Genomic DNA, 10,839 nt, shown 5'->3' with positions numbered 1-10,839 from the left:
AGTGGATGAGGGAATCTGATCCTGTTTAGATTTGGGGATCTCTAGAGTCTGCTTATCATGCTGAATTTGGTTTCTCCCCTATGGGGATCTGGATTTAAGGGGAAAAAAAGTGAGTTTTACCTTTACAAATTGTTAGATTCGTATGAGGACTGCATGGGATGACCTTCCTCTTAGAGCTAAAGGCTAAATAAATTTTTTGCCCTTTCTCTTCCCCCCTTACTCTCAATTTTTTATGTCTTTCCTCTGGGAGCCATTATTTTTGTTTAGAAGGCTTTTCTAGAGCTTTGTCTTGCATAACATATAGGTCATTCTAACACTATGATAAGAACAAGAGTGGAATAGTCTGAAACTTACTTGAGAAGAGACTACAGTAACAGAAGAGGTGAAAGAGCAGATACATCCAAAAGCACAAGAATCACGGAGTTGGGGGCAGCATGAGTAAAAATTCCAATTCTTATGCCCCACCTGGGGCACAAACTAGGAATCTGTAAACTCAACAAATTATTTGAGCAAGCCAGATTTGAGCCACTAAGCTAGTTCTTTCTCTTTGCTACAGATGAGGAAACAGGCTTGGTGAGGGTAGCTGGCCCAAGATGACATGGTGAGTTTGGGGCAGGAACAGTACTAGAGCCCAGTGTCCTGACACCAACCATGGTTTACCTTCCCCTAAAATGCCTGGGTATTGCTGATGTGGACAGCTTCCTACCCCTTTGGCCTGGATTTAGTATATTCACAGAGTTGTGCAACTGTTGTTGTTGTTAGGTGCCGTCCGGTCGGTTCTGACTCATAGCAACCCTATATACAACAGAACAAAACACTGCCTGGTCCTGTGCCATCCTCACATTGTTGCTGTTTGAGACCATTGTTGCAGCCGCTGTGTTAGTCCATCTCGTTCAGGGTCTTCCTCTTTTTTGCTGGCCCTCTACTTTACCAAGCATGATGTCCTACTCCAGGGACTGGTCCCTCCTGATAACGTGTCCAAAGTATGTGAGGTGAAGTCTCACCATCTTTGCTTCCAAGGAACACTCTGGCTGTACTTCTTCCAAGACAGACTTGTTTGTTCTTCTGACAGTCCATGGTATAGTCAATATTCCTTACCAACACCGTAATTCAAATGCATCAATTTTTCTTGGGTCCTCCTTATTCATTGTCCAGCTTTTGCATGCATATGCGGCGACTGAAAACACCATGGCCTGGGTCACTTGCACCTCAGTCCTCAAAGTGACATCTTTGTTTTTTAACACTTTAAAGAGGTCTTTTGCAGCAGATTCACCCAATGCAATACATTGTTTGATTTCTTGACTGCTGCTTCCATGGGCATTGACTATGGATCCAAGTAAAATGAAATCCTTGACAACTTCAATATTTTCTGTTTATCAAGCTGTTGTTTATGGTCCACTTGTGAGGATTTGTTTTATGTTGAGGTGTAATCCATACCGAAGGCTGTAGTCTTTAATTCCAGAAATCATGAAGACCCCAGGTGTGCAGAGTAGAACCACACTCCATAGGGTTTTCAAGGCTTTGACCTTTCAGAAGCAGATCACCAGGCCTTACTTCTGAGGTGCCTCTGGGTAGGTTTTAACTGCCAGCCTTTATGATTAGTAGTCCAGCACCTAACCATCTGCACTACCGAGGGCCTCCTTGGCCTGGCTTCAGATGAACACTGACACATTAGTACCCAGTCCACATTAGAGTAAGAGTCACTCTATCTTCTTCTTTGCCTCCTCCCAACTCTCATGTTTTCTCTGGATGCCGTGAACCACCATGCGTGTAAACTTGTTTTTCTCAATATTCATGCAAGTCCAGAGACATGAAACTCAAAGATTGCCTCATCCCAGAGCTGCCTGACCAGAGATTTGTATCTTGTTTATTTACTGAGATGATGATGGGTTTGAAATCCTCTGTATTGCTCTGGGACAGGTAAAGGGAGGAGACTGATGCTTTCTGGCAGTTTGTGGCCTGGTTCCAAGGCCCCAGGACATGCTCAGAGCAGACAGTGAGGTTCAGGTTTGTTACGTGGTGGGAGCCAGACTCAGAACAGGACAGAACCTTCCCCATCCTCTGTCACCCAATCAGGCCACCCCAGACTGCTTAAAACAGACTGAAACAGAAGGCACTTTGTAAACCTGTAACAGCTGTTTAATAGCACAACAGACCTTTTGAGGGGTTCTTTGTAGGTAAGGGAGTATAACCTTAATGAGTAGGAAGCAACTTAAAATTTATCTGGAGGTTTCCCTTTCTGTATCCAAATCCTCTGCCTTAGGCTGGCCAAAGGGCCACTCCTCTTACCCTCACATTTCAGAACTATGTTTGCCTACACTCTTCCCAGGATGAGAGGGGCGGGAGTGGTCCCTGTGGTTGGCCCATCTCAGGAGACTATCAGCTCAGCTCAGTTTTCTCCTACCCTCTGCCATTCTGGATGTTCCCTCCATAAGACTGAATGGACCTTGGTCTTGGGATTCTGGTAGCCCTGCCCCACCTGTTACTTAATCCCATGGGGGAGCACGCGGTTGAGGGCTGACTCTTCTTCCTGAAATGAGGAAAGCCCTCGCCTGATACATTTTAAGTGGATCCCGATTAGACTTGGCGTCATGCCTCTTGAAGGGAAGTAGCTCAGTGGGTCCATGCAGGGGAAAGTGGTACACCACCCGTGCCTCCTATGCACCCAACCAACCAAAGGCTCTGCTTGGTGACTGAGGGTAGAGGAGAGGAGAGAGGTGTCACAGCACATGATGCTGGTATCTGTGAAGGCAAGAACACTAAGTGGCAGAGGAAGATTATGAGGGTAAGGAGTACATGTCATGCTGAAAAGGAAAATATTTTCTTGGTACATGTCTCCATATGGGATAAACCCACATCCACATATGGAGAGAGATGTGCAGAGAACTACAGACACCCACATGCCACTGCTTAGGCCAAGCTGAGTGTACTCCCTGTCACGGCTTTGCTTACTCTGCCTCTCTGAGGCGACAAGTCCTCATATGTCAGAGAGTTGAGGACTGTCTAAACTGGGTCCCGACTGTTTTGACGCAACTCCTTTCCCAATTATTTCAAACTCACTTATGAAGAACACATCCCAGAGAGCTTTGAAGTCTCTGTTATGATTTACCAGCCTCTGTGAGACACAGAGCCTCACAAGAAAGCTGTAATAGTCAAAGTGGCAACAGGAGTGTCCCTTTACCGACTCTGGGGCTTGAACCTATAGCCAAAGATGCTTTGGATGGTTGCCATGAAATTAGAAGGAAAGTGGGAAAGGCCCAGCTTAAAAGCCAGAATGTATTTTGTGGAAAATATATGTGTGCATGTGCCTTCAAGAGAGTGCTTCCTGAGGCAGACTTGCACCGTTCGTTACAACAGAAATAAGAACAGGGGGCAACGGCTTCACTCAGTAGAAAACTAGCAGCATCATTTTGGACCCGGGGGCCTTCCCCAGGGGTGGCCATCAGGCAGGCTGTCCCATGCTAGTGGAGGGTGTGCCTGGTCAGCACCGCTACAGCTCATCCATCATGGCGAGCAAGTCCTCCCCCTTGCTGGCGGTCCACCGTGGCTGGTCCGTGATCTCAAACTCCCCCATGATCCGAGCCAGCTCTTTGTTCCTTTGCTGGTCCTGTTAGAGAAAGGAGAGGTGACAGGGAATGAGGAGGATGTGTCAGCAGACTGCCTCTTTGTGAAGCAGGCATTTGATGTCCCATTCCTGAGATGCATTTCAGTTCCTCATCAGTTTGTCAGGATAGGGACTATAGTTACGTGTAAATTCGAGAGAAGAAGGGGGGCCTTTGAAGTTCAAGGTTATTACAAGACAAAGAGGTGACTAAAATTTGACCCCGGGTAATCTCCTGCATGTACCTGGGTAGCTTGTATGTTGACAACTTCATAGGATAACTCTTCTGGCCTGGTTAAAGCTGCTTGTCTGGATGAGATGGTAAAGAAAAGGGTCACAGGTTAGCTCGGGCTTTCTCCCTGCTAACGTGGCAAACTGGCTCTTGATAATTTGACAACCTTTTTTTTCTGCCTCATCTTCTGCCATTTCACTCTAACTTTTTACTGCATCCCCAACCAATGCACCCTCCACTCTAGAAAGTGAAGTTTTCCTACATCTCTGTGCCTTTGCACATACTAAACTTTGCCAAGAATGCTTTTTCCTTTCTCTGCTTGGTGAACTCCAAGACCTAGCTCAAATGCCAACTCTTCTAATTCACCTGTGTAAAGCCAGACACTCTGTCCTCAATTAGAGCATTTATGATTCTAACTGAAATAGCTTATATACATGTTTATTCTCCCACTAAGCTGGGAGCTTCCTGAAGACAGGGCCTAGGTCATATACTGCATCTTTTGTATGGCCAGCACTTAGCATATTACCTGGCACACAGAAGTGCACAAAAAAAAATCAGTTATATGAGTAGGGAAATAGAAGGCAACTCTGACCCCAAATATTTGGTTGTGAGGAGGATCACATGAGATGATTAATTCAAAAGTGCTTTGTAAACTGTACAGCACTTGTAAACGTGAATTACTACCACTCTTGGTTTTAGATAAGGTATGGTTAAGTGCTCCGCTACTAACTGAAAGGTTGGCAGTTCAAATACATCCAGAGGTGTCTCAAAATATCACAGCCATTGAAAACCCTACAGATCACAGTTCTACCCTGAAACACATGGGGTCACCATGAGTTGGAATTGACTCGACAGCAACTTTTTTGTTTTTGGTCTAACCCCAAAGTCATCAAGTTCCAACTTCCCTCTGGTTTCTAACAGACTTTTCTTAACATGGTCATTTTGGTTCTCAATTCTTCTTGTTTAGATCTGCTCTGCTAAGTAAAAAATTAGAACTCTTCTGTGAAACAGTCTAGAAGTTTCCATCAATTTAATCCTGATGAATTCTTCTTTAACTAGGTTATTAAATTTGCTGGTATTTCATTTGGGATTTTTACATCTGTACTCACAAGTGTCACTGGTTTATGATGATCATTTTTTGGTTCTTATCACACTTAGGATTTATATATATATCTTTAAAAAAACAGGTTTAAGACCTACTCCTCTTCTTCATCGGTGGTAAAGAGATTCAACCGGAATCCTGGCTCAGGGCCACTGGGTTTCTTAATCTCCATTCCTCCCATCAGCCTGGCCAAGAAATTCAGCTCTTCTTTAGCAAGAGGGTTTGGAGTAATGTTTTCCTACAGAAACAATTTCATGACTTTTAGCCACATGAAGGAGATTGCATTTCCTGCTAAAGACCCCAAAGATTCAGGGCAGTATTATAAAACAAGGTAAAACAATAACTGTTTAAATTATTTCTGGGAAGAATTAGTTCTAAATAAAGCTTAAGCAAACAGGCTTAACCAAAAGAAAAATAATCCACGTCAGAAGTAGAGGCACTCTAGCAAGGCAGCAAACCAGAGACTTTCACACTTTCAAGATGAGTGGAAGGCCCCAGGAGTCCACATTTCTCCTCAAATGATCTTCCTCCTTGAAGGAGAAGAGCATTGCTTCCTCTTCAGAGTCAATCCAGTTTCCTCTGCATTTACCGGTAGCTGCAATAAAGTCTCTAGTTCATGGGAGCTACCACACTGCCCTCGGGTGGTGACAGTCATGAATACACCCTCGAGTCCATCCACTCCCCTCACTGTGGCCGCCCTACTTCAGCCTTCCTGCTCTGCCTCTTCCATCTCTCTGCCGTTCTTCCTTGCTTGAAACAGACCCTTCTGCCTCCTGCCTAAAGAACAAAGTCCAAATTGTTTAGGACCACATCCAAGCCCTTTCTAATCAGGCTTCAGTGTCTCTGTTGAGTCACATGTCTGCCTCAATTACACTATGATCTAGCCATGTGGGAGAGACGCTGCCTCTCTGCTTCCCCCAAACATGACCCTCCTTTGCTCCTCTGTGCCTTTGCTCATATTGTCACCTCGGTCTGCAAGCCCATTTCTCCTTCTCTGCTATTTTGTATTTTACCTACTCTTTAGTGTTCCCCTTGAATGTCACCTCCTTGGAAAAGCCTTCTTGATCCCTGTCCTCTGCTCCCCACCAGTGCACAGAACATGCTTTCTTCTGGGCCCAGCACTGTGTTCAGAATACCCAGCTAGCTCTTCTTAGTTGTTGGTTCCTTTCTCTGTCTTTCCCAGGGTACTATACCCCCTGCAGGATGGGATCACATCTCTGTCAGCTTTGTGTCCCTGAGTACCCAGCCCACAGAAGCCATTCAATAAATGTTTGCTGAATAACTGTATATTCCATGATATGTCCTATAGGTAGCAAGTAGCTAGTTCAGTGAAAATTTATAAAGATGGAATTCAGAGAACCTAAAACCTCATTTTGAACTTAGCAACCACATTGCTATAGAGGAAAGGATTAAAAAAAGAGATGCTTTAATGATCGGAATACACGCACGTGCTGGAATCAGCAACCACAGACCTAATGGTACTGGCACAATGCTATTTCTCATGTCCTGGTGTGTAGTTCCTGTTTAATTATGGTTGTTGAGCCAAGCCTAAAATTACCTAATTAGTCAGATCACTAGAAGTCTCCATGAGAAACTACAATTAAAAACCTGTGTTCTTGTAAGGCTGAGTGGAGAAGATTGCAAACTAAGACGGAAATGATGGCTAGCTTTGAAATCTAAACAGTTCCCACCTTTCTCCCCATGCACATTTTCATATCTAGAAATAAAATATGAAGATAAGAAAGGGAGGCAGAAGCTTACCTCTGTCCGTGAAGCTAAGTTCTTTGATGCTCCAGACATGTGTGTGTCCACAGGCCGATTCACACTGTACCTGATGTCAACAGAAAATGGTGCAAACATTATCCAGCCCCTTTACAATGACTCCCTTCTAACTCATAGATACAGCAGATGGTTCTTATTCTGAGACATTATATAGCATCCAGAAAGGTGCTGGGAGTACAGAATACAACTTGGTGTACATCAACTACTCAAATTTCACTTCTTCCCAAAGAAAACTACTTGGGAAAGCTAAGCAGACACGCTGCTCTTGTAATGTGTTTTACTGAAAAAGCATGAAACATTACATGAAGGCCAAGGTGTTCTAGATTTCCAATGCAAAAAAGTTTTTGGCTAGTTTTCTTCTGTGGCTATTTCAAATTACATATATTTTTAACCTGTTGTGTTACCTTATTTTTGGAGTTCTTGGGTGCCCTTTGAAAATGTCAAGGCTCTGCATGTATTGCAGCTAAGGGGAAATTACTCAGCTTGTCAGCAGGGATTTTCAGAGCAGAAGTCAAGCTGGTTTTTTAAATGAAATGACCTCCCTTGGACTTGAATTCGTTCAGGGAGGGAGAATTTGCTTACATATTAGTTCCCAGTTTCAAGACTCGGTCTCCATAAAGTTCAAAAGAACCTTCTTTTGGTGCAGTGACATAGTTCCCACCGTGCCTGAATTGGACCTTCTTCACTTCTTCACCTTTGTTGTTGAACATTCTACAAGACAAAGTATGACATGATGGAATGTTCTCCAAGCTTGGGTAGTCCTGGAGGCTTCTTTATTCTTTGTACTACAGGACAAGACGGAATTCATGCACTCCTTCAAGATAAAGATGCTTGTTTAGAAAACCTGGTTATGGTAATAAAAATAATACGATAACAATAAGCGGTATTTATTGAGCTCCTGTTATGTGGCAGGCGCTGTAGAAACACTTTACAGCACTATTATCTTATTCATCTTCACAGTCACCATGTAAAAGATGAAGGACTCAACCCTGAAGAACTGGCTGGCTTGCCCAACTAAGTGGCAGAACCAGGAGTAGGACCTGACCCCTTAACTGCTGTGCTTTACTGAGGAAAGGGAGGGTTCAAGCAGAGCCTGAGGGGCTCAACAGTACTGCATTCTCTGTGGGGGCCTACACATAGGTTTCCTGGCCCAAGCATTGACAATTATTATTAAAAATTCACCTGATTAGTCCGGGAACTTCAGTTCCCCAGGGAAGAGGCCCGGACACTGGCAACACAAAGCGACCATTAGAATTTTGAACTCTGTCCTTCAGAAATATGGACACCTGAAGAAAAAAAAAAATACAGTTACTGCCATTTTCCTTGTAAGGTTCTCAAAGACATAAGCATTCTGAGAATGGAAAGTGTGTAATGGCTTGGGAATGTAACCAGTGAGTTGATAACAAGAAGAGAGAAAGACACAATAACTAACGCCTGCACATTCTAGTGTTTTCATAAAGAGAACCTCTTTTGGCTCACACAGCAAGGTGAGCTGTATTACCCTTATTTGAAAGATGAGGGAGCTGAGGCTCCCAGAATAAAGTGACTTGCCCAAGAGAACAATGAGAGGCAGGGCCAGGATTCAAAACCGAGGTTGACTCCAAATTCCATACTCGTTCTTTTGTTCCCTGTGAACTTTCCACACAGCTGCTGGGCTTGAGCTATAAGAATCTCATTATTGGGGAAGTCAGCACAACTGGACTAAACCAAAAGCTAAGAAGTTTCCTGAACACAACCAAACACTTCGAGGGACAGAGGAGCAGGGGTTGGGGTCTGGAGACCATAGTTTCATGGGACATCTAAGTCAATTGGCATAACAAAGTTTATTAAGAAAATGTTCTGCATCCCACTTTGGTGAGTGATACCTGGGGTCTTAAAAGCTTGCAAGTGGCCATCTAAGATGCATCAATTGGTCCCAACCCACCAGGAAAAAAGGAGAATGACGAACACCAAAGACACAAGGAGAATATTAGCCCAAGAGACAAAAGGGCCACATAAACCACAGACTCCATCAGCCTGAGACTAGAAGAACCACATGGTGTCCGGCTACCACCAGTGACCACTCTGACAGCGAACACAACAGAGAGTCCCTGACGGAGTGGAAGAAAAGTGTGGCACAGAACTCAAATTCACGTAAAAAGACCAGACTCAACAGTCTGACTGAGGCTAGAGGAACCCTTGAAGACATGGCCCCCAGACTCTCTGTTAACCCAGAACTGAAACCATTCCAAAAGCCAACTCTTCAGACAAAGATTAGACTGGACTATAAAACAGAAAATAATACTCATGAAGAGTGTGCTTCTTAGTTCAAGCAGATACACGAGACTAAATGGGTGGCTCCTGTCTGGAGGCAGGATGAAAAGGCAGTAAGGGACAGGAGCTGGTTCCATGGACATGGGAAACCCGGGGTGGAAAGGGGGAGTGTGCTGTCACATTATAGAGATTGCAACTATTGTCACATAACAATATGTGTATACATTTTTGTATGAGAAATTAACGTGAGCTGTAAACTTTCACATAAAGCACACACACACGAAAAAAACCACCTCATTATCTCCATTTGATGGATGAGGAATCTTCAGCTCAGAGGTCAGCCAGCTTGTAATGAACAGAGCTGGGAATTTAAACTCTTGTGTTTCTGACTCTGGAGCCTGAGTTCTCATCCAAGGGCTGGACTGATGAGAAGGGCAGGTTGGAACAGGTGGATCCAGTCAGCATTGGAGTTTGAACAGCTTTAGTATGACTGGAGACACCACTTTTGGCTTATTTCTATGCCCTGGTTTGTGTGCTCTGCATTGAGGTCTGGGTGATTCACAGTTTAAATGTCATAAAGACTGCAGCAGTTAATCAGTTTTACTGGGACTTAGCTTTTTCATCTTTAAGATGAGACAGATAAGCTTGAAGATACTTTCCAACTCTAAGATTCTACAAGTTTACATTAGTAATATATATCATCAACAATAAGCATCTGTTGTGTTCAAAGCAATGAAAATACAAAGTGATAACAGAACTTGTAAGCTGGCAGTGTGAATGCTGACATCAGACTGTCTAGGTTCAAATCTCAGCTGGGCCACTTCCTGGCTCTGGGTGTTTGGTAAGCTACACAAGATTTCTGTGCATCAATTTTCTCTTTGGTAAACTGGGGTTAATAACAGTACATACTCAAGGAGTTAGTGTGACAATAAATCAGATAATGTATTGAAAGCACTTATCACAGAGCCTGACATATAGTATAGTAAGCGCTCAATAAATGGTAGCCAATACTCTTGTTATTAAAGTCTACTGGACACAAGACACAGACAAAAAATAGAAAAAACATAACAAAACAAAACCAAAAATGCTATACAGCAGGATATGCTAAACAGCATATTAGCCCATTGAGGAGAATGACTACAGGCATGAGGGGTGGAAGGGTGGGTAGGGATCACCATGGGCTTAGAGCTGGGCTGAGGAGGAAGAAGGTGGGTGTGGAGTTACTCCAGAGCAGAGATGGGCATAAGGCATGTTTGGGGGGGATAAGTAAACTGGTTTGGTCAGAGGGTTTGGCTGGATGACCTTTAAGGAATTTTTAACTTTGAGATCCTATGACCCAGGGATGTGTGTACAGGCATGGACAGAGAAAATCTGGAGGGAGAAGTGGGACTATATATACATGTTGGATCCTCTGTTAGCCTAATTCTAATAAGGTCGACTATTATCAGAATAGATCTGAAGTGTACGAACTTAAAAGTCATGTGTGCCGGGGGGAAATACTAAATAGACAATAGATAAGTGGTACCTTTGGTGAAGGGTAAGACAGTACACAATACTGGGGAAGCCAGTACAACTTGTACAAGGAAAGGTCATGGAAGCTCCATAGACACATCCAAACTCCCTGAGGGACTGAATTGCTGGGTGGAGGGCTGTGGGGACCATGCTCTCGGGGAACATCTAGCTCAATTGGCATGACACAGTTTATAAAGACAAGGTTCTGCATTCTACTTTGGTGAGTAGTATCTGGGGTCTTAAAAGCCTGTGAGCAGCCGTCTAAGATACTCCACTGGTCTCACCCCTTCAGAAGCAAGGGAGAATGAAGAGAACAGGATACAAGGAAAAGATTAGTCCAAAGGACTAATGGACCAC

General features: G+C 43.8%; 1 protein-coding gene across 2 annotated transcripts in view; it reads right to left on the bottom strand.

The window, feature by feature from the left end:
- Positions 1-3,259: 3,259 nt before the first annotated feature.
- The window catches only part of OSCP1 (organic solute carrier partner 1), a 28,676-nt gene continuing 21,096 nt past the window's right edge, over positions 3,260-10,839 (bottom strand). For both annotated transcript variants that reach the window (XM_004371934.2, XM_023727229.1), the window contains exons 5-10: positions 7,900-8,003; positions 7,300-7,428; positions 6,697-6,766; positions 5,034-5,173; positions 3,847-3,910; positions 3,260-3,607 (exon numbers count right to left, since the gene is read on the bottom strand). In XM_004371934.2, coding sequence (XP_004371991.1) covers positions 3,491-3,607; positions 3,847-3,910; positions 5,034-5,173; positions 6,697-6,766; positions 7,300-7,428; positions 7,900-8,003 — 624 coding nt within the window. In that variant the 3' untranslated portion in view covers positions 3,260-3,490. The remainder of the gene's footprint in view (positions 3,608-3,846; positions 3,911-5,033; positions 5,174-6,696; positions 6,767-7,299; positions 7,429-7,899; positions 8,004-10,839) is intronic.

The sequence above is a fragment of the Trichechus manatus genome, unplaced genomic scaffold, assembly GCF_000243295.1.
Source record: "Trichechus manatus latirostris isolate Lorelei unplaced genomic scaffold, TriManLat1.0 scaffold00015, whole genome shotgun sequence".
NCBI classification, from domain to species: Eukaryota; Metazoa; Chordata; class Mammalia; order Sirenia; family Trichechidae; genus Trichechus; species Trichechus manatus.
Note: the sequence above shows the minus strand (reverse complement) of the source record. Positions and strands in the feature narration are given on the sequence as shown.